At 46.0% G+C, this 23,776-nt stretch overlaps 1 protein-coding gene across 1 annotated transcript; it reads right to left on the bottom strand.

Annotated features, from left to right (window-relative positions):
* Positions 1 to 56: 56 nt before the first annotated feature.
* LOC117188421 (retinal homeobox protein Rx) lies at positions 57 to 22,165 on the bottom strand. Its single transcript, XM_033392280.1, has 6 exons — positions 21,491 to 22,165; positions 20,582 to 20,713; positions 14,633 to 15,778; positions 14,391 to 14,557; positions 1,296 to 1,461; positions 57 to 1,238 (listed from the first exon to the last, which is right to left on the bottom strand). The coding sequence occupies exons 1-6, from the start codon at positions 21,867 to 21,869 to the stop codon at positions 457 to 459; spliced, it is 2,772 nt and encodes a 923-aa protein (XP_033248171.1). The 5' UTR covers positions 21,870 to 22,165; the 3' UTR covers positions 57 to 456.
* Between the last annotated feature and the right edge of the window lie 1,611 nt (positions 22,166 to 23,776).

The following is a 23,776-nucleotide window of genomic DNA, read 5'->3' as shown; positions in this document are numbered from 1 at the left end:
ACCCACTATCCCCCTGCCCCTTTCCCATTTAATCAATGCCTCTTTGAGCTAAAACTTGTTTATATTTATTTTGTGCTAAATGCTTTATGATTAGACTTATTTTTTGTCCTTTGCTGTTGAATTAATGGAAATTTTAAAATTACATTCTGCACAGTTCTGTTGAACGATATAGGAAACTCTTTCACTGGTTCTGGCTTGCAGTTTGCAGTGCCGTAGGCAGGTTATTTTGGTCTTTCTGAGGACCAAACGTACGCCACGGCCGGATTGCATGTAGATAACTAAAAAAAAAAGACTTAAAACATGTAATTCTCTAGACTAATGACTAAAGATAGAAAACATAGCTGATTTCAGAGGATTTTGATTGGAGCTGAACTAAGAAGAACTAAGATTATGGGAGGAATGGAATTGCTGTGCAGGTGATGGTGACGCAAAGCGGATGCTAGTAACCTTCTGTGGCTAGACCATGGACACAAGGCCTTTGTTGAGCTGGTCTAGATGCTCCTTGGCCTTGATGCGCAGCGTGGCTATCGAATTGCTCCGCATGTCCGCCGGCGGAGACGAGGAGTGCTTCACCGATGCTTGCGGAGGTGGTGGCGGACTCTCCCGGCCCACGTCGAGCAGCTCGATGCTGGCATTGGTCGCGCACTTGTCCAGGCCGCTGCCGTGGTTGCTAGTGCTGCTGCCGGCATCCAGGTCGCTGCTGTCCCGCGCCTCCCCGTTGGAGTCGGCGTTGCAGAGGCTCAAGTTCTGCGGCGACATGCAGACGTCCGGACCGCTGCACTCCAGCGAAGCGGAGGAGGAGGAAGAGGACGAGACTGCGGTCGTCGTGGTGGGTGGCAGGCTGCTATGGAGGGTTGAGTGGGGGGTGAGGCTGGCGGACGTCACTCCGTGGTGGGGGGAGCCCAGCGATGTGGCGTGCGGTGACATGCGTGACAGGTGCGGCGAGAGATGGGACAGCGGCACCACATGATGGCCTCCATGGGGATGGGGTGGACCCGGCGGCGGGGGTGGCTGGGGCTGGTTATGGCCATGCCCATGGCCATGTCCATGCCCATGCCCGTGTCCCAGACTCCCGTGTCCGAGTCCGTGTCCGTGGCCGGGCGGTGGTGGCGGTGGTCCATTATGACCGTGATGGTGTCCCATGGCCGCCAGGCTGCTCATCGTAAGGTTTGTGGGCGCCAAACTCAGCGGTGGGGTCAGATAGCTGGGGTACACCGTCTGCGGGTGCGATAGAAAGCCTGCAAGAGATTGGTCTGAGTAAAGGGGCTATAGAGTGCTGAATATGAGACTCTCACCTGGCAGGGCACTCAGCAGCGGCGGCGACAGCCAGGGATCCACTGGCAGACCAGAGGCTCCGCAGCCAAGGCGATGAGGCAGCTGGGTGAAGTGCGTCAGGCCCAGACGCAGGCTTTCCGACTTCTCCTGGCGACGCCACTTGGCCCGACGATTCTGGAACCAGACCTGCGAGAGAGAGAGAAGAAGGACGGTTAGCTAATTAGTTTGCTTAGAGAGCGCACGGAGCAATTAAATTAATCACTTGACAAGAAACGCGCTAATTTAATCAGGCGCCAAAATGTCTCTGAAGAGCAGCCAGAAGAACAACTGACGGAAGACGGCCTTAAAGCATAATGAGAAAACGGAATAAACTGAAAGACAAGGGGGCGAATGGGAAAGAGAGAATGGGCTGAGAGAGAGAGAGAGAGACAGCTATAGAATGCCGGAAGATAAAAAGCTCCAAGCAAGACAAAAACCAAAATGGCGTCCAGCGCTGAAATTGTTAATGAAAACAGACACACACACGAACACAAGCACAGAGGAGATACAGCCAGACAAGCAAAATGGCTGAGCACACATACACACACCGAGCCAGAGTCCCGTTAGGCAACATCCAATTAGTTCGCCTTCGCTTTAATTAGAATTATCGCAACAATGAGTGTGTATTAGTGTGCCTGTCTAATTAGTGGCTTCAACTGAGGGAAAGGCACTGCCAGAGAGAGAGAGAGAGAAAGAGAGAGGGAGAGCAAAACACCCATAAAAGCCACCTACAGAGAATGAGTTTCCATAGCCCCCAGTCCTGACCAACCTCTGCCACGCTCAAAGTAATTAAACGCAATTTGCGCAAATTAATAAGAAATTATTCCTGATGAAAATTTCATTACCATTAAATGTTGTTGCTGTTTGTGTGTTGTTTTTAGCCAGAGTTTGAGCTTCAGCTGCTGCTGCTCTTGCCACAAATACGACTACATATATTTTAACCCCTCACCCAACTCTACTAGATACTCGTATAAGTCCATATGTATGTGTTCAAGTATATATGTATGTACATATATTTGTGTACGATTCGTGGTTTCGTGTCGCCCGTCTGTGGCTCTTTAATTAAAGATAATGGCGCGTAAAATTATTCTGGTTGCCCGAAATTGATTTGCAAAACGAATTTCACCAGTCGGAAAATGCTCGTTGAAATGGCTTAATTAAAAATATGTCCACTATTAAAAAGGATAGCAATTTACTTGACATTACTAGATATATAGTAAAACAAAATATTCTAAGATATTCGGGATAAAACGATATACTCACGGTATGAAGCTGAAGGGACATATTTTGTCCAGATACTGATCTACGTTTACACAATTGATTTTTTCATAAGTAAAGCCAACTTCCACTTCCACTCTTTGATACTAACATACATGTTTTTCAATTAAATATACCGCTGGATACTCGCAAATAGTTTCTTGCGAGTAAAAACCGATTGCTAATGAGCTTGGCTCATACATAAATCCAACATTTTGTGAGCGAAAAAAATATGAAAATATCTGCAGATGTTTAAAACTTAATATATTTAACACATTTATTTATAATCCCACCTCAAATTTTACTTTACCCAAATAAACAAGAGAACAACAAACTGCGAAATCCCGTTGAGAGATAAAATATCGAAATCAATATTTGGCATGTATAACAGGTGTCGGTTCTTCCTTATTGCCAAAATGAGCGAATATTTACAATATTACAGTTTCCAAAAGAAAACTATTTTTCTCTTAATGTAATTTTGACCAACATTCGATTTATATGACATATTATTAAGTATTATTAAGTATTATTAAGTATTTCTTCACTAGAGCTCTCATCTCTAAGGACATGATAATGTAAAATGGCACTACAGAGCGTAAAGCCATCAACCTCTATTGTCGAAAAAGATTACGAGAACTGCACATAATTTCCCTTTGATTTGCAACTATCAAAAACTCATTTCATGCTAATCAAAACCCAATCAAATGAGTAATCCCGAATATCTGTCAGATATCAATTAGCAGAGCAGACAGCCAGCAATAACAAAAGTTCTCCAGTTTCTTGAGTGCCTTCCCCCCTTTCTCAGTCTCATATCCACTCCACATAAGCTCCGATCACCCCGTGGCTCCGGCAAATGGGAATCCCATTTAGAAAGTCTAATTTCCTGTCTCACAAATCTGTACGAAGAAAATAAATTAAAGTTAGCAGCTTTAGGCCACATTCAACTCCTCTCTCTCTCTCTCTCACACACACACACACACACGGCACACCCACATACCCAGAGAGAATGCTGAAATACGGCGGAGATGCGAGGCAGGGTGTAGGTTGTCGAGTTTGTGCTTCTTCATTTTAATTAAATCATCAAAATCAATTTTGTAATTTCCATTCATGGCGCGTCATAATGAAAATGCCCTCACAACCCCACAAGCGGAAAATAACGAAAGCGAGAGAGAGATACAGTGAGCGGGAGCAACAGAGAGCGAATGATAAAAGAGAGAGCTCCATGCTGGCGGGTGGCACGCCCCCAGCATCATAATCATCATCATGGAGAGAGCCATCCACCCAAAAGTTGGCAAAATAGTCTGCTTTCATCTTTGGCTCTTGATGCTGCTACAAACCACCCACCACCTACCACTCGTCGCGCCTTCTTCTGCTCTGACATGGACCAAACTCAATTTTCCACCCCATAGACATAAATACAAACAAGCACTTCCCCACACATACACACATACACACACACACCCACACAGCACACGCATCCACATTTTCAGCCATTTTCAATTTTGATACATTTTCCTCTGACTCTGGTGCTGGCGCTGGCGCTGGCCTCTCAACCTCAATCACCCACACACCGCCCCTCTATCGAGCAGGCCTGCAGCAATTTGGCATTCATGTGGGGCACGCGACTCACCACAAGCCCACCTTCGCACACCCCCAGCTCATCACCCGGTTGGGGTGCGCTGTGCGCCACCTCCTCCATCCCCAGCAGGCAACCACTTTTCAACTTTAATCTTTTTCATAAACTTCACATTGGCAGCAAACAATTTGTGTCCCCAGTTCCACCCCATAGCCCATCACCATGTCTCCCGTGCGGAGCCCACTTTAGCATCATCATCATCTCTTCTTTCCCTCTCACTCTCCCTCGCTCACTCTAACTCTCTCCGTCTCTTTGCTAGCATTTTCCTTGTCGTCTTCTTTAATTTTGTTCGCAGCAAAGTTTTGCCGTTTTATTGGAAAACTTCGGCCGCAAAGTGTCGTTACTGCCCCAAAATGGGAAAGCACATAGAAGTAGAAGTAACCCACACAGCATACAAGGCGTATACGCAACTCCCCCTATATTGCTCGCTCTCACTCGCCCAGCCAGACATCCCTCTCTTTCACTCGCTGTGTGGCAGAAATTGCTTTTCGAATGTTTCTGACAGTTTGCAAATTGGAAAATTGACTTTTAACACACAAGAGCTTCAGCAGCTTAATAAAACTGTTTGCAACTTGTGTAGAGAGGAATGAGACAGAGTGAGTGAGTGGGAGATATAGAAAGAGCAAGAGAAAGAGAGAGAAATAGAGAGAGAGCGAGAGAAAGAGATGGGGGTAGAATTGTTGCAGCTCGACTTGATATTACACAGGTCTTGTTGGATTATTCATACTTCCGTTTTTGGTAGGTTATTCTGTCGGTTGGTTGCCGGGATCGTGTTTGTGGCTAAGGCCTCCTCGACAAATCATTTACCCGAACCTAAGGCTACACTCGGAGAAATTCGTGTGGCAGCCAAATTGAAAATCGGTAGGACTACAAATGTGTCAACCAAAATTTATTGAAATGTAAAGACAAGGTGGAATTTCTCGCTTTGATGGAAAATGGGCGGGCGGGGCTACACTAAAAAAAACTGAGAGAAATTTGAAAATATAATGGAACAAACGTACGGTAGGACAGAGACTGTTTCTAGGACTCTAGTAGAATCTCTGTACTGGGTCTTACAATAATGTGACGAGTATTCTACGTTATTCCTACGACGACAGATAAGTGAAGGCATGGAATGGATTGAATAGTATAGTAGAAATGCAAAGGAATCCCTTTGGTAAGAGTGGTAAGAGTGTCATGTTTTATTCCACTTTTCCCTCCCAGTGGGTTGAACCTGAAATCAGCTCGGGGAATCAACTTGCAACTCCAGTTACTTACGGCACGACCATTATCCCTTGAACAGAGCTATAATTATCCCAGTGCCGCCCGTTTGTCATGCAATTCAATCAATTTGATTGAAACCCTGATGCCATCGAATGCAGTTGGTTCGGACTCGTTCTCGTTGCCGATAAGCGAGTTAATTGCATAGAAACAAAAATATTGCCCAGCATGGCCTGCAATTAGAGACCTTCGGCCCTAGAGGGGCGAATCGAACTGTTCTGGACAACCCGTTGCGTTCAAGGATATTGATAGCGGCGCCTAAGTTAATAACCCAAATGCAAACTGCATGGGAACAGGGAAGGGTTCTTCGCGAACGTCGCGTCGTCTCAGCAGTGTTCCGTTGTGCAAGCTTTAATTCAATTAAAAATCCTCAAATCCCGGTTAGGGGAGCCTAATTATATGCCTGGCCCAGCCTTTTGCCTGAACAGAGACAGACATGAAGCATTCAATCCAATTCCATTCACCGTGTCCATATATCCATCCATCCAGGGGCTGTCATAATTCCAGACCGAAGTCGGAGGGACAAAGCCACAGCGAGGAGTCCTTGCCCTGGTAGTTTATGACATGTTTTTTATTCCATTGTTGGCTTTTAGTTCCGGGGCTCGTTCTTCAGCACCGAGCGACGACGACGACTGAGACTCGAGCATCCTGTTTCGCTTGCTTTTGTGGGACGGGACTCAGAACAAATTAGAGCGAAGACAAAAGCTTTGACGACGACCACAATCCGCAAGATGTTTTAATTAGTTTAAGAGCCGACAAGCATATTGGTTTACACTCGAAGCCGCCGACGAGGGAGGAGGGAGACTTGTCGGAGGACTCATCATGAGGATTCTGATTCTAATTCATTGAACCAAGCTCTGGTGAAGAATCAGGACCCCCAAAAGTATTCTCATTTGGCTTGTTGGAGACAGACATTTAAGAACAATATATTTACATGAAAGTTCTCTTCGGAGGACACCGACGGTCATAGAATCCTTGTCCGCCTATTGTATATAGCTCCATATATACAAGATATCCAAGGTATATAATTCTTAGAAGAAGCAAATGATGACGAAGAGCAGTCATTAATATTATGTTTGCCATCCCTTAAGAGTATCCTTATAAGAAATCCATGCACTACCCATACTTTCGCACCCCTTCCTAATTACAGTCGTAGTTCTTCATTCAAACCTGTAATCGAAAGCCAAACACACGACAAATCTCGATTCTCTGACAGCCGCAGACGCTGGCAACAGCGGCTCCGCCTCAAATGTCGCCGAGGCGAAGGAAAAGTCAAGGAAAGCGCTTCAATCTCATGACCTGGAAATGCTACACAGGACAAAACGAAACGAAGCGAGAATCAAATCCAACACCCACTCGATCAAGCGCTCAGGTTTCTTTAGGATTTCAATTGTTCACCGCGGCCTGACTTTGGCCAGAGTCAGAGGCAGGGGCTGGGAACCTTGTTTGCCGGGGCGTGTTTGCCCGGAGACACGTGGCACCCTGTATTTAATTAGCTATTTATTTACTCGCTGACATGCCGAGCAGCAGCCCGGGCAAGGGCACGGACAAACGGGCGCACGCACAGTTAATAAGCAGTTAAATCGGCTACAAAGGACGACAAACACCAGCCATGGGCGGACTCCGCTCCTGGCGGGGTTGATGTTGCTCCGTCGAACTGTCGCACAGGGAATTGGAATTGGAATGCCGACTCAGACATTAGGTCCTGCCACTTCTCCTTCCCCTTCCCCAGCACAGAAACAAATTTCTGTTGACGCATTTTTAATTTGAAACAGTCGCAAGCAGTGGAACGGGATCAAGAAATGAGGACTTTCCTGGGGAACCGAAGCTTCAGTTACTCTTACAGATCGTTCGTCCGTATGACAGTTACATGCTGTACATAGTAATTAGATTCAATTAAAGTTCAATTTAACCTGCAATGTTCGAAGTTCGGTACAATTTAGTTCAGCAGCAGAAAAGTTGTCTTGCAAATAACGTGGGCTTAGAAAGGATATCACTTCTAGCAGTGGCCATATCTTGACAGCCTGCATTCATATCTTTGAGCCTAAATTTCTTCAAAAATAAGGGACTAGAGAATGGCGGCAGATGGGCCTTGTTCTAGCGGCTGGTCATGCCGATCATGAATGCCTCCATGCTCTGATGGCAAAGCACATCATTCCCCTTGGGAGGGTATAACATATTTCTATGACAAATATAAATTGGGCCAGGTTCCATAGTTGTGCCTGATAACTTAATTATATTTTGCGTGCTTTCGAAAATAATATTGTTATTCCACCTGCGAGCCGGAGCAGAACTTGTTTAGGTGATTAATTAGCACATAATCAACCCGGTCGGAGCACGGAAAATTGTTTAAGTGTTTTGTGATTTATGCGGCCGCAATAGGAGTTTGTGGAAGAAACGCATAAAACCAATTAGCAGGCAGCGGGAATTAATTAAGAGCGGAAAAGCGAGGCCCAACTGGAGCTCCTTTCGGGTCGCGGGTCCCGGGCCCTGGGTCTCATAAATATGATGTCTAAAATTATAATAAGCCGCTTGGGCCCCGCATAGTTAGCGTGTGTGGGGATCGGATCTGCTCCGCATTCCCCCTCCCACAGTGTTGTCAAAATAAGCATTTATGTAAAGCTGATTAAGTCAATTTCGGGTATCGCTCACATGTCCATGTCCCCCAACCATTTACCTGTCTCGGGTCTCTTTGGGTTGAACTTTGATTGACTTTGTATCGGAATTAGTATTGAAATGGTACGAGTATTGTGACTGCTAATTTGACAACTTAAGCCCAGTGCCCATTTAAACCGACAGCAGAGAGCAGAGAGCACTCGAGAGATGCAGATGGGTGAGTCGACTGCAAGATACGAGATACGAGTATCTCTGATGGAGAGGACAGGGCAAACGAAACGAGTTAACTCGAACGCAGATTACACAATTCCGAATCAAAGTCATCAAAATGTTGCCGCCTAATTGAATTCATCCTCGACATCCGACCCGGGACAAAGCTATAATGCAATAATACTATAATGCCCGAAAACACCCGCACCGCTGGATAGGTCCTTCATCCTTTGCCACTTTTGACTCCGGCAGAAGCAGAAAAAACATGAACAGATGTGCAACTCATTACAAAGCATTTAGGCGATCAAATTGAATAATATTCATAAGCAACAATCTGCGCGGCGAGGGGTGTAACAACAACCTCGAACACTACCCCCACTTGACACTTGGAGGTTTTCTTCCCGGTGGAAGCAGCTGCCGCTGCCCTGGCCGTTTTCTCAGGAACCGCCAGCATCGAAGGATTCCGGGGATTTTGCCAAAAGTAATTTACCATAAAAAAAGCGATGCCAAAATGGGAAATAATTTCATTGTAATTGTAATTGTCTTCGCTTGATTACATTTGTTCATATTTTTCTTCGCTCTAAGCCAAACATATTGGGCGCGCGCGCCGAGGTAGGGGGATTGATGTCTTTCATCCGTTGTGTGAACCCCCGATGTCAAGTGAGGTTATGTTTGTTTGCCTGTCTGTCACTCCATTCGGCCGGGCCAGGGGTTGCAACAGCAACCCGAACGAGGGTGAATGGGACTGGGAGGCGGGGGCCTATGATTTATAATTTCATTCCATTTGATTTATGCATTTATATTGAAATGTGTTGACAGGTTACGGTGAATTGGAGACGAGTCCTGAACGTTGAATGTGAAGGGCACTGCCAAGAAACTGATCTTTAGTGGCAGCTCCTAAAAGAAATCCTTGGCACGTGTCCGCCTCCTGCCGCCTGCCTCATCTGCTATAGTGAGTTTATTAGTGCTAAAAAGAGCATCCATGATGGGGGCAGAACTTGGGCAAACAGGGAGCACAAAGACACGTTTCGCAGCTTAAATGGTGCACACACGTGGTCTTTGAGAGAAGAGTCCTGGCGAGGATGCGCTATGTAAACTTGAGCAGCAGATAAAAGGCGGTCTAGGCACAGTCGAGAGGCGGCTGGCTTTAAAATTGGCCCCGGGCTCACACACAAATCCAAACGCACATACAGAGCCAGAACACCCTTTGGCAGAGCCAGGGCCAGGGCCAGGGCCAGGACAAACGATGGCATCGAGCAGAGCAGGGCAAACTCAATAAGTCGCATAAAAGACTGAAATTGGATGCCATTGCAAATAAACACAAACGATGCCGATGCCGACAATGTTGTCCTTGCCAGATCCGTTGGCATCTCAGTCCCAGTAGCCGTCCGCTGGAATTCCTTTGAGTCGCGCGGCAATTGCGTCGTCATTCTCTTACTCATCTCCATCTTTCCATTCTCTCTCTTTTGCTATCTCCTTTCCAACTTCTCTTTGTGGCTTTCAAGTTTAATTAAGTGCGACACGGATTCCGCGTGGGAGTGTCCCGATCGCAGGCGGCATTCTTCTCCTTTGTGAGTCGAGGCTCTAATGAGGGCTAATTGAAAGCGGCGAACTTCTGTCGAGACCAGCCTCAGCCTTAGCCGGTTGTTCTTTATCCACCGCCAAAAGATTTCCACCTGGAATAAGAAGCTTTGCTTCTCCTGAGTTTTTCATCTAACTGGATCAGACTGACAAGCTAAGGAATTATTATCAAGTCTATTATAGATAAATGTTCAATACTTCAAAGTATTTCTGGCAATTATTGTACGTAGTATTGTACGCATATAAATTTTATATTTTTGTAATTAAATATTAACAAACAAATTTTAAGAATTGTTCGAACATTTTCCAACTATTACAATTTTACAGCTCGACACCCTATCTAGCGACGAGATGTATTTCCATAAAGAATTTGTCGGGGAACCCAACCGATAATTAGGCGTTTCATTTCAGTGTTTTGAAGTTTGCTCCTGTTCGTCTTTTGTTTCACTTGACAGTTGATAAAAGTACACATTTTATAAACGGCAGATGTGTAATCCTCATAAAAATACGTATAAATTTGTCCCCTATATGTAAGTCTGCCTTTGTGACCTGACATTTATTTACCCTTGCGGTGGCTTTGTTTTCCCTGGCTTTCTTTTTATTCCCCTCCCCTTTGTTGCTGTCCCTGTTGTTGTAGTAGTTGTTGTTATGCAAAGGTGGCATAATGTGTTAATTGTTTGGCCCACACCCACCCTCAGAACGCCCTGGCCACACCATCATAGCTGCCCCCGACACTTGAGGGCAGCTGTCGGTTGAGTCTGCTGAATATTTCATCGCATAGCACTTGAAAATAAAGGAAATTGTACAAGACATTACCGCGGACAGGTCATACTGGCAAATCAGGGCAAGTGCCTAATAAACGGCTATTGAATGCTGCCCTGCCCCAAGGAGACTGAATGCCCTAAGGGACAGTCCTCTCCGACAATACGTTAAACAAGTTGCAAAGCTTTCTGCCGCATTTTCCCCCACCATTTCCCAGTGGGACTAGAACCAGGACCAGGACCAGGACCAGCCACTTAGGTATTCAGAGTTTACCCATTTGCCCGATTTGCTTATTTGATAGTCCCGACAAGATATTCAATACGACAAGTAGTTTGCCCCGATTCCACAATGATGGCAGCTTGCGATCATTTTCATTATTAGATTTGTATAGGATTTCATGGGGCTTGGTCGGGGGTCGGGGCCTGGTGGCTGGGCTGTCAGTGCAGAAGGGGCTGGGGGGCCAAACAAATGAACCTAATATGCATTATTATTATGACATGTGAAAACGAAAGCGTGGAAGCAAATGGAGGGCGGGAGAGTGGGTACGTGGGTACGGTACGTCGATAAAACGGTCATGCGAGGGAACGAATGCCAAAGTTGAAGTAAATATTCAATAAAAAATAATCGAAGCAGAAACCAGAACGAAATGAGCATAAAAATGGGGAAATGTCGAGGAGGGAAATCCGAATTCAAACTAAAACCAAAGGAGGAGACAGGCGAGGGCAAATACTGGAATGCAATAAAAATCTATTTTATTTGTTAGTGAAATGACATTTTTATTTGTTTGCTGTTTATGCACATCCACAGAGAAGCCCCGCCCCCAGGCAGGGCACTGCCACTGCCTCTGTCACGTCACCCATGTTGTATGGGCAATATTCTCGTATGCAGATAAATAAACTATTACACAGGATTACTCATATGATTCGCCTCCTGGCATTGAAGGGTATTTTGACAGGTTTACGATATTTAATCATTTGACTATGCAAAATAATTGACACAAGGTCTGCTGCCTCCGTTTGTTTTTGCTTCTAATAAACCCAATAAAAATTGTCGTTGCACATGGCAATAGTCATGTTTGTTCGGCTAACTAAACCAAGACATGCAGACCCAGATCTCACTAGTGCATATACATATACATATGTATCTTCCTGGGATATCTCGATTCGTTCTGCTCGGGCATGCCGCATTAAGTTTTAATTAAACTGTTTTAGCCCCCCGGCCTAATGCGGCGTGTGATTGAGTCGACTGCCGGCTTTAACCCTTCACTGAGCGGCAGACAACCCTCAAAGCGCACTCAGCCCTGACAGCGTGTAATCCAAACAAAAGTAATTGTCATCCAGCGAGAGCCGGCCATATGCCCGAGCTCTCAGGGGAAGGAAGCGCGATTGGGCCCGACTTTGGCAAGTGTTAATGATTGTCTGGCTGAGGCGCTGTTCTTGGGCGTTAATCTGCCATTTAATTTGCTGGCTTAACGCGTTTTGTTTTGGTTACCATCGCAGATAATCCCTATGCTCTACTCTGGACTACCTAATTGCTGTCGTCTTTGTCCTGGGACAAACCACAAAATGACACAATTCCCATTCGATATCTGGGCTCTGGCCCTTTTCGTCCTTGTCCTGTCTCCCAACGAATGCGAATAGGAATATTGCCATTTAAACAACAATCAAAGAAGCCACAGAGAATATTCCGACACAAATGCAAAATCCAATCAAACTTTTTAAACAAACATTTAGCAAATCTATTACAATGCAATGACAGCAGCAGAAAACGGAATAAAGAAAAAAAATCTAAAACGAGACCCAAAATGAACTCGTCTAAACGAGAAATTGTATTTGGTGGATGGCTGACTGCGTTTTGAAAAGAAACAACTCTGTCAACTGTGGTTACAATTTCCTTTTTTCCAGCCTACGAGGTAGTACGACTGTGTATGTGTGTGGAAACTTAATCAAAACAAATTTCCACCTTCAACGAGTTGCACACCAAGCAATTTCCCAGCAAAAAAAAAAGGAGGAAAAAGGAGAAAACGATAACTAGAACTTCATGCAAACTAACCGCAAATACGATTACACACAGAAAGTGGGAGAGTATTGGGTGTGGTGTGGAAAGGGTATGGAATGTGTATGTTAAGGGTATGTGTGCACCCCACTAAATCGAAAAAACGAGTCAAAGGGTTCCGTTCTGCCCTCGGTCTCTGGATCCCTGGTTCCCTGGGTGGATGGTGTGGGGTCCTCGAAAGCTCCCTCCAAATCCTGCTCCCACTCCGGCTCCTGCTCGAAACTTGGGCCCGTTTCGGGTCCTGCTGGCATAATTTGAATTCGTGTCAATTTGACAAAGTGACACATGAGGGCCGACCCCGGACCCGGTGTAAGGAGAAATTTTTATGCGATTTCGCTTCATTACTTTTGTATTTCGTTTATACAGTTGGGCTATAGATACTCGTATACCTATAAATATATACGATTTTTGTTGCTTTTTGTTTATTTATTTATGTCCTGGGTTGTGTTGGAGACGACTACGACTACGACTGCGACAACAACGACGACAGTGTCGCCAACTCTGGCTCTGGCTCTGGCTGTGGCACGATAATGTTTAGTCAATAAAAATGATTTGTCGGCTAAGGAAACGAAACGAAATCATGAAATTTGATATGTCCCGTACATTTTCCGGGGAGGGAGGAAGCTTACTCCTTACGTCGCCGCTGCCTGGAAAACTATGCCAATCGCCTGGTCCACTCCAGAACTTGGAGCAGCCTCAAAGCAGAGCCTTCCTTCTTCTTCCCGCCAAGGCACCCACTACGGCACGTCGATAGTTTCTGGTAAAGCGTATTTTATGCTACACCGCCGTGAATGGAATTTACGAGGCGCCCTGCCCGTTCACGTCACAATTTGCCACCCGAAACGAATGGCTGCCAGACATGGCATGGCATCCTGCCACACTGCCTCAGACATTGCCACTGACACAGCCACAGCCACTGCCACGGGGAGCATAAAAGGCGCACAGTCGCATAAAATGCATAATTCTCTCCGCCAAAGAAAGGAAAACTTATTGAATGGGCCACCGACCAACTTGAAACTCTTTTAGCGTTGTCATTTCGCAATTGAGACATAAATTGTTCTAGGCATTTGGAGGAAAGTTATGCCCAAAGTTTGACAAATATTACTGCACAGAAAGGGATCCCCAGAGGGACAATAGGCAATGAAAATTTTAAATGAATCGTCCAATGAATCAAACGGGTTTTCGGGCTCAGTTATGCAGTGGATGTAATTGATGATATGGCGGCTGTGAAAACTAATCAAGTTTGAATTGAAAATGATTGTACGAAATGGTTCGAAAATAAGCTCTGATTGATTTGTGTACTATGTATCTCTTCAATTAATATTAACCGATAGCTGGGGAAAACGAGTAAAGTCTGGAAGAATCGCAAGCTATCACAATATACCCTCCACACCGATTCGCCCACCTGCCACCCAGCTATAAATCCTTGTCAAATCGCAAAAAGATATATACTTTTTTTTAGCACCTTTCCTAGATGAGGATGGAAGGTCTGAATAGCTGGCACAGCTTAATTTCGTTAAAATAAATTGCAAACGGAAATTATTTAATTTCCGGAGCCTGGCTCCGTCTGCGGCTCCAGATAGACACAGACACGTTGATTGCACAATTAGCAGAGCAGAACAGAGCAGTGCATAGAATAAGGCAGAGGTCGAGACAGAGGAACCTGCATCGGTAGTAGGAGGGATCGGAGATAGCTTACCTGGACACGCACTTCGGGCAGGTTCACCTTCATGGCCAGCTCTTCGCGCGAGTAGACATCGGGGTAGTGCGACTTCTCGAAGGCCCGCTCCAGCTCGTGCAGCTGGTAGGTGGTGAAGGTGGTTCGGTTCCGACGGTGTTTTTTCTTGGCACAGTTGTCGTCCTGGCCTGGAGGTGGTCAGTGCAAAATTATAATAAGTTCAGAGCAGGACATGGGACTAGAGTAGAGTTTGGTACACCCACCCTCATCATCGCTGCCGGATGTGATTTTCTCGCCCTGCTCGCTGCTGTTGGTCTGGTTGAGATCCTCACTCGAGGCGCAGCTACCGTTGACCAGGCTCTCAGTGTCCCCAGCCAGACGATCGCCATGTTCGGCTGCATTGTTGCCACTGCTCCGGTACTCGTGCTGAAAGTTCTGCTGCTGTTGCTGCTGCGGATGCTGCTGCTGGTGGGACTGTTGCTGCTGCTGTTGCTGCTGTTGCACCTCGTCCAGGTTCCGAGCTCGGATGGTGTAATTGGCCAACTGTGACTGCTGCTGCTGCTGCTGCTGGCCGTTGGCTAATTTTGTCTCGTTCTCATCACAGTACTTGCGCTTGCTGGCTAGGGCTCGGTCGCCGGGTGTGGGCGGCGTGGTCACATCGATGTTGCCTTGGTCACCGTCGAGCTGCATCTTTGCCGCATCATCCTCGTCCTCCTCCATCTCGCTGCTGGAGGACATTGAACGCTCGTCGTAGTCGCCGCCTCTGGCCATCTGTGTATGCGACTGCGCGGCAGCAGTCGGCAGACCAGGCGCCGTCTGGTCATCCAGAAAGTAGCCTCCAGGAGGAGCCGCCGCCGCAGTTGCTGTCGTGGGCGATGACTTGGCATACTTTCCATGCTGCTGCTGTTGCTGCTGGTGCTGCTCCTGCGCATGCGCAGCCAGTGCTGCCAAATGCTGCTGGTGGCTGCCATAGGAATTGGGCGGCGGTGGCGGTGGGGCCGCCGGCGGAGGCTGAGGAGCGGTCTGCAATTGATTGGCCTCGACCATTTGGTGCATGGAGCTGAGGTAATTGCCAGCCGCGTCCTCTTGCTGCCCATACCCATGACTCTGCCCGAAACCGAAGGCATTATGATAGCCGAACGGGGCATGGTGGGGCTGGTGGTGGTGGCCGGCCTGTGGAAGTGGCTGTGGCTGGGGTGGCGGGCCTGGCATCTGCCCGCCATGGTGCGGCTGCTGCTGCTGGCCGCCACCGGGAGGAGTTGGTGTGCCGTAGGGTAAGACTCCTCCGTTCTTGGCGTGCTGCTGCAGCATGCTTGCCATGTGCTGATCCATATTTCGCAGCTGCGTCAGCGTCATACCACAGCGCAGATCCGTGGCATCCTCATCGCCCATTGCGGGGTCCATGTCTCCTGGAAGGCAGTGAGGAAATGTGTATGGGTCAGATCGATCTAGTATTATATTCAGGACTTTTTCACTCTTTTCCCAGGACTATTTCGTTTGTTAGATCATAGTCTAGTCGTGGCTGCCGCCTCCCCTCACCTGCTCAGTCACCTGATTCGATTTTAATTAGTATGTTCAATGAGGCAGACAAGTCATAAAGCCGTGTGTTAGACGGGTGGCTAAGAGCCCGCCAGCCCGGCTAATAACAACGTGTTATTTAATTTGGTGGTTGTTGGTGGGTGAGCCTTTGGTGTCGGCCTTTGGACCTGTTAGACCTGTTGGCCGCCCACCCACTAATAAACGGCTTTCAATTAGCCGCCTCGTATTTACAATGTGAGGCAATAAAAATTCCGAGAAAACCAAAGGCTGAGAGGCACACATAAATAGAAGGAGCAGGGTATGGCTGTTAGGGGGAACTGGCTTAGATGAGGAGGTATGGTATTTGGTCCCTAATGGGCGTTCCAACTGACGGTCGGGCATATCACGTGACATGCAAGGAAGTCATTAGTTGTCGCCGCTCCAGTGCCAGGCGGCAATGTGGGCTTGTAGAGCGGGGCGGGTGGGGTTTTCGGGGGGCTCTTGTTTGCAGTGACTTTTGTGCAGTTTGTGGGCTGGATTTTGGTGTAACCAAATTCAATTTCTATGCTAAATTGGCTTTCGAGGCGGAGATGGAGTCGGAGCCGGAGCCGGAGCAGGAGAATAGAAAGAAATCCAATTATTCCGTCAAACCCCGACTTTTGAAGTCGCAGGCCCAGAAATATCTGTAATTATCTGATGGTCTTTTGTTTAATTGCTTTTTGATGTAAGTCGGTCCGAGAGCGTTCGCCCAAACGATTGTCTAATGTAATTATGGGCTTCACAGCCATAGCCGATACTCTTCCTCAATTCGGTTAATTGGGTCAACGTCTTGGCCAATTAACTTCAAATCGTAAATGCCCCGCATTAACCTCTCCGAATATTTTCACCAATCAATCGACATTTACACGCCCAGCATGCGACTTTTCTGAGCCACTGTGGTGCTAATGAAATTAACAACAAAACATTCCGAAAGCCTCTGTAAATGAAGTAGCACAAAAGACTCCCAACTCGACACGAACCAGAATCGGGTACCAGGTATATGCGCCAGCGAATGGAAACCACATGAGGCAAGGTGAGAGACAGTAGCCGGCACCACCGAGCGGGGCCCACACGGAGTGCGTGAGTTAATTGCGTGAGCAGCGAAAAAAGAGGTTAAGACAAAAGTTTTTGTGCCCAAGAGTGATTCAGGGGAGAGGAGAGTGGTATACTCACGAGCAATTGGAAAGAGTGTGAATGATGTGATGAATATATTCAAAGGGCGCAGCTTGAACTTCCGAAATGTTTCCCTACAAAAGTTTAGATAGTGCCTTGACATGATACAATTCCATGGCTCGGATAGCTCTCAAATTTATCCTTACAGCAAGAAAAATGCACGGGAAATTAATTGGCCTTCTTGCTTTGGATAAAAACTATAAGCCTTATTCATAAATAATGAAGCAATGATGCTACCGAGTGCTGTACTGAACAAACCGCCTGAACAACGCTCATGTGCCATTCACTCATCGATTCGATCGAGCGAAGTTCGTTGCCCAAGCTGGGTATTCATTCAGTCCTAGACGAACAGCACAGCCAACTGATCGACACTTCAATTAAGAAATGATTTCCGCCACTCTCCATTAGCTGCTTTGGCAATTAAAGTTGGCAGCTGGAAATTTGACAGCCGAATTTTGTGCGTTGGTTTTTTTGGGAGTTTTCAACTCTTATTAGCAGTAAATATTCGATTATCAGAGGCTAAAAGGTTTTGCTACTGGGGGAAGGGAGATGCTAGACCGCGATAAAAGTTACATCGAAGAGAGCCAGCCTCGTTCTGCTCTAATTTGTTCTGATCCGTTTCCTACGAATCCCGACCAGACTGAGGGACAAATTGACGTTAATCGCGTCACTTCTTTAGCCCCATTCCCATTCCCATTCCGATTCCCTTGCCCTCTCCCTTTCACTGTCTATCCCTAATGATGATTTGACAGATTCCCATTGTGGGCAAATACTTGGCCATTAGGCGGCCTAATTGATATGTTATTAGCCACAAACAACAAAGCCCAGCATACAGCATTTCGAAAAGTCATGGCCCAAACAGGTAGAGGCCCTGAAAGGAAATGCACATTCGAACATCGGTTCGACATCTTCCGGCGCAAGAGCCGCAAGAGGCGCAAGAGATCCAATATCGAGTTCATATCAAAAAGCAAAACAAGCCATAAACAAAACTGTCAATCACAAGTGCTACAAAAGTGAAGTGGTTGTTGTGGCAGGGGCATGTACATGGCATGTACAAAAGCGGCTAATAAGACGACGCCGACGCACGCTGTGGCGCGGCCACGCTTCGGCCACGGACAGGAATACGGACAGGGATACGGACAGAGACTCGGACACGGACACGCATTAAAATCATTAAGATGACTTAATGCTCAATTTAATGCCGCGTCAACTGCTTAACAGATCTCGTGTAGATGGATCGCGGCTTGGGATCACTTCAATTGCTTCAGATCCCACTACGTCTTTCTCTTTCTGTCTTTTTCCCCCTATCTCTTTCTGGTTATCTTGATCTTGATGATGCGGAGCAACGTATGCAGCTTACACATCAGGTCCTAATGCACTTGTGCCTCCTGCGCTTTTAATGAGTGCTTCTTCTCCCACCTTCTCTCCTTCTCTCTCTCTCTTTCTCTCTGTCGCTTTGTCTCTATCTTGATATTTTGGAACGCCAACGCCACCGCCACAGCCGAAGCCACTGCCGCCAGCTGTCAATTTAAATGCTTTTTGATGGCTTGTGTCTGGCCGCCAGTTTAATTATGGCTTAAATGCGAGACCAGTTGGTTGGGCCACTGCCTGCGCCTCCCCTTCTGCCCCATTCCTCCGTAGCACTTCACTTGCCTCTCCGACCACCCGCTCCCACGCACTCCTCTGCTTAACCCACCTTTAATTTGCTTGCTTCTAATTAATTTGTGGCCATTTAACCTGTGCTCTTGCCGTTTCTAGCCAGCGCCATTTTGTTCTGCTATTACTCTTGTAATACCCTGTACTTGTAACCGGTACTCAGGGTTATTCTATGAATTTTCCGATCAGAGGGTATCGAGAATGTCGACTGTCCGTGCGGTTAACAAGTCTCGATAACTTGTTGTTGTCTGCTTGGAGGTTTATGCGAACGCAAACAATTTAATTGAATTAATTGAAAATGAAATTATTTCTAAGTGCCTTGTGAGATGATAGTTGTTGGGAAGGTGAAATAAAGTGTACAACTGGAGAAGAAGGACCATATCTACTTCTGCCATTGGTCTTAGAAGTTTTTGCAAATGAAATTTAGTGATCAAGAGGAGCGAAAATAAAACTATTTCTTATAAATTATAAATTATTAATTAAATTATAAATAAATTATATATTTACACTTTCCATTTTTCATTCAGTTTTCATAATTATCTTAATATTTTTTGGTGGGTTCTTAATAAATAAATGGTAAGAAATAAAAAAAATATAATTTAATTCGCATTTTTCTGTTTTTTAAAACAAAGGGGATGTGTATCTCAACACCTTTCTTACTTAAAAGCCCACTAAACTACGATCTAGCCTACATCAGCGGGTTTTCAGCTCCGATATACACTCCAACAGTTGGAAACTCCTTTAGTTTTCACCTCGCTGCTGGGATCATCCAAGGGCTCAGAGCTAAGGCGATTCATAATCGCGGAAATATCAATGCCCACCCATTTTTCGCAAGTCGCGGTAGTGGGCGTGCTCGGGCGAAAATCGGTTGCCGGCAATCAAAACAAAACGGGAAATGAATTATAAATGACGTGCAGGAGAATATTTGTGGCACCCGCGAGCGGAGGAGGCGCCATCACCAGCTGGCACCGCAAATCCACACTATAATCCAGTTAAAAAGCCTTCAAAAAAATTCGCCATTTCACCCGAGACTGAGCTAAAAAAAGTTTAAATTGGCCTCAAAGAAGGCAGCAAACTTAAACAAAAACCAAAGGAAAAGGATTCTAATCCCATCTATGATTTCCGCTCCGTTCGTTTCAGTTCATATAGTACCCTGAATGCGAAGAGTATATTATTCCACATTCAAACAGTGTGTTACAAGAAAAAGGAAAGGTTCGGACTAGGAAAACGATTTCTATTCTAGCTGAGGATCAAGATCCAGATCAATAATAGCTAAAGCTAGAACATAGACGAGTATGCATCTAAATATTCTGCTTCTCAAATATGAATATCCATCAAGTTTATGTTTAGTTACTATTTTTTTTCTATAATTTGTTTGACCTAATTTATATTTATAACTATTAAATATATGAATCTGAATACTGGGTAGCGCATCGTCGGAATACTCGAATGTAGTGGTTCTTCTTAGTGGTTCTGTCCCCCCTCTCTGTTGGTGGTTATATGAACGATTACCGCTGACTGATTGCTTATCAGCTGTCGTGCATCTTGAGGCGTTGCCAAAGTGCAAGCCCCGACGCCAGTTACCCGCTTAGCCACCCCCTAAGACCTGCCCAGGACCCCCAGCCCCTGCTCTATTCAAGGCAAAAAGAATTGCTAATATAATTTTGCGATTGTGTTTCTTGATTCCGACGGACTGTGAGCTGGTAATTGAAATCGATTTGCCTTTCATGACGGCACCCAGTGGGCCCGACAAATGCCAAAATGATTCTAGTGGATCAAGCTCTGCGCAGAATTGGTATTTTGATTTATGACGCTTGTTGGCTTACCATCGCCGTCCGCTTCCGCTTTGCCATTGCGGTTCTTCAGGCCCAGAATGGCGTCGATTGTGTGGCGTGGTGTCAGCGTTTGTCCGCCAGGCCCGAATTTCCTTGCATTGTCCTTCAGTAAGTCGCTGCTATCTGCAGAAAAGTAAAGGTAGAGTGTGTGTGAGAGTGAGAGCGAGAGAGCAGGAATATTAAAAGCCTGTTTGCCAACAGTTTGCCAAAGTCAATTAGGCGCACGACAACTTCTCGTCGGGGGACTCTATGCAAATTTGTCAGCAATTTCCAAAGTATTAAAATTTAGTCCGGCCACACACACATAAGGACACACAAGGACACATGGACACAACTTTATTTGCGATTTTAACGAGGTAAAAGCAGTAATTGCAGCCAGATCCCCCTGCCCTTCCCCTAATGACCAGTTGTCACGCCTGCATCTGCATGCTGGAAAGTAGGCAACATGTTGCCTGATATTCTGATATTCAGATTTCCTGATGGTTTTATGCATTTTTAACGAAATTAAAACAAACTGTGCTTAAAGAACGGAGAATGTAGAGCGCTTCGAAGAGCGAAGGGTAATCTAGGCGGGGGAAATGAAAATGGAAAATCCCTCTAATTGCCGCGTCCTGCAATTAGCTTATAATTTCTGTCTCAAATTTTCCCCTGTGCATGTAAATGCAAAAAACATTTCTGTGAACACGCATACACACATGAAGCAGTAGAGAGAGTGAGAGAAATTGTCCTGGCATGTCCGAGTCCGTGTCCGGCGGCAATTTGTGTTAATTAAATCTGTAATCAAGCAATTTCAAACGCTTTCCGGCTAAAAGGAAAACCTTCGTAACAGTTTTCCCTTTGCCGTCGGCTCTGCTGCTGTGCTGCCGTGCTGCCGCGCTTCCACAGAAGCTCCATGCTCACCTTCCGCAGAGATCACAGTGTTGTTGTTGGATGTCAGCTGTCCGGCGTAGTGCTCGTGGAACTGTTCGAAGTTCTTGAACTTCTCGACGAGAAATTGCAGGTTCTTGGCGTCCCGCACGTTGCCCAGCAGGTGTCGAAGGTGCTCGAGCTGCTTGGGCGCCAGTTTGGGGCTGCCGCCGCTCTGCTGCACCAGCTGCTCGAAGATGTGCTGGAATGTGGCCGTGGTGGTTGCTGTTGACGCGGCCGCCGATGCTGGGGTGCTGGCTCCTCCACCCGCTGCCACCTTGTGGGCCTTGGCCTCCATGGAGGGTGAGCCGAGCGGTGGGATTGCAGTCTCGAGGACGGTCGCGGCTGGCGGTGTAGACGCTTTGATATCCATTTCTAGTTTCGAGCTCGTATTTCCTTCCTTTTCTTCACTCTTCTTACTTCAATGATATGGCTAATCACAGTCTAAATTCACGCACAAATTGTATTTATTTCTCTTTCAAATTCGATTTTCTTTCACTATGTTTTCGCTAATTGTCAAACATTTTCCGTCACTTTCAAGGACCAAGAAAAAACCAAACCAAGAGCCGTTTATATTGTTCCGACTCGCTACCGAAACCGTTGCGCACCGGGCCAAGGCAGAGTTGGCAATAAACAAGCCGCAGCGACTGTCGCTCGCTTACGGTCTGGTCCGGGTTCACAAATCGAATTGGAAACCGGTTGACTTCCCCACCTCTATATATGGGTACGCATACCCACGTCACATCTATAAGGGCGGAGCTTACCTCGCAGAGAGACTGAGAGAAAGGGAGAGAGAGAGAGCGCTGAGCATGAGAGAGGTGCGCAGGACTCCGGGCTCGGGGTTGTCGGAATCAAGGTGTCGAGCACGGGCCGGAGTGAAACAATGGGTCCTTTGGTTCTTTGGTTCTTTGGTTCTTTGGCTCTGCCAAGTGGTTTGCTTTTCCGCTGCGTAATAAAATAAACTAACTGCACTTACTGCCCACCGCCCTCCCCGTACAGGAGCCCTCTCTTCTAGCGGCGCTGCACTTCCACTATGGAATTATGACTTTGGCCCCATTTTCCTTTACAGATTTTTTGACTACAACTGTATCTGGACCATCTCTACCATTTGTGGTTCAGGCCTAGCTACTCGCTCTCTACAGATACATATATATATATATATATCTGCTATGTCTATCCTATGCTTTGGAGCATGAAACCTAAAACGGATACATAAGTGGATTTTGTTAATATCCTGCTATTGTTACAAATTTGCAACTGATTGTGGAAAGGGGCATTTGTCAAGGAAATGGACTTAAAAGACTTCACGGAGACGTTAGGAGCCCAGAGAATTGAGAGCGTATGGGAAGGACTTAAGACAGCGTAAAACGCGACAAACTTAACCAAAGAAAAATAATACTTAAGTGATAGAAAGGTCTTTCGGACGTCAACTTGGGGTATAAATATGATTTTATATTATATTATTAGGCATAAAAGAATGAATATATTCATAAGAATGATATATACGGAGACACCCAATACGATTTTGTACAAAATGATTTCAAGAAATGATTTCGAGCAAGTTTCTAAACTTAAAGTAAAGCGAAAACATATATTTTTATGAGCCTGTTTAACTATTTTACCAAATTATTTGGTAATTATTTTTTTATAATTTAAGTAATATTTGAGGTCATGGCGTAGTGGATACTGAACTCACAAAATTTAAAATTTTTGTCATTGCAGAGAAAGTTCAACTTGTTGGCAAAACAATTTGCAAAGTTTTCCTGGTCTGATTAAGTACTCCTCTGAAATGTTAAAACGCTGACACTTGAATGTCAGCCGGGTAATAGTCAGCCAGTAGCCAGCCAGTTCAGTCAGCCATTAAGCATTGCCAATACCATTACCACAACCCTATCACTGCCAACTTCCATATTACCTGTTGTCATGAGTTGTGGTTTTTCAGCCACCCTGCAATTTTCTTTCGAGTTCTCTCTGGGGCCCAAGGAGAGCTTGGCTCGTTTATGCTGTCTTCCATTACACGTTAAATGAAAATGCCAGATAGCCAGACACCAGCCGTTCATCCCAGTCGGCCAGTCATCCGCCACAGACCCATACCTCATACCTGGCCCACTCATCTTCAGTTTTACTCCCCAGTCTCCAGTACGATTCCCACTCCCATTCAGTTGTGGCCCTCCTTTGGCGCCACGATTCGATTTGTGCCAACTAATGAGCTCTTAATGTGCGTTTATTCTTACGCATAACGAGCTTGCCAAACGTAATTACGTCCTGCCAATGTGTGTG

The sequence above is a fragment of the Drosophila miranda genome, chromosome 3 (assembly GCF_003369915.1).
Source record: "Drosophila miranda strain MSH22 chromosome 3, D.miranda_PacBio2.1, whole genome shotgun sequence".
Lineage (NCBI taxonomy): Eukaryota > Metazoa > Arthropoda > Insecta > Diptera > Drosophilidae > Drosophila > Drosophila miranda.
This window is presented reverse-complemented; position numbering and strand designations above follow the sequence as displayed.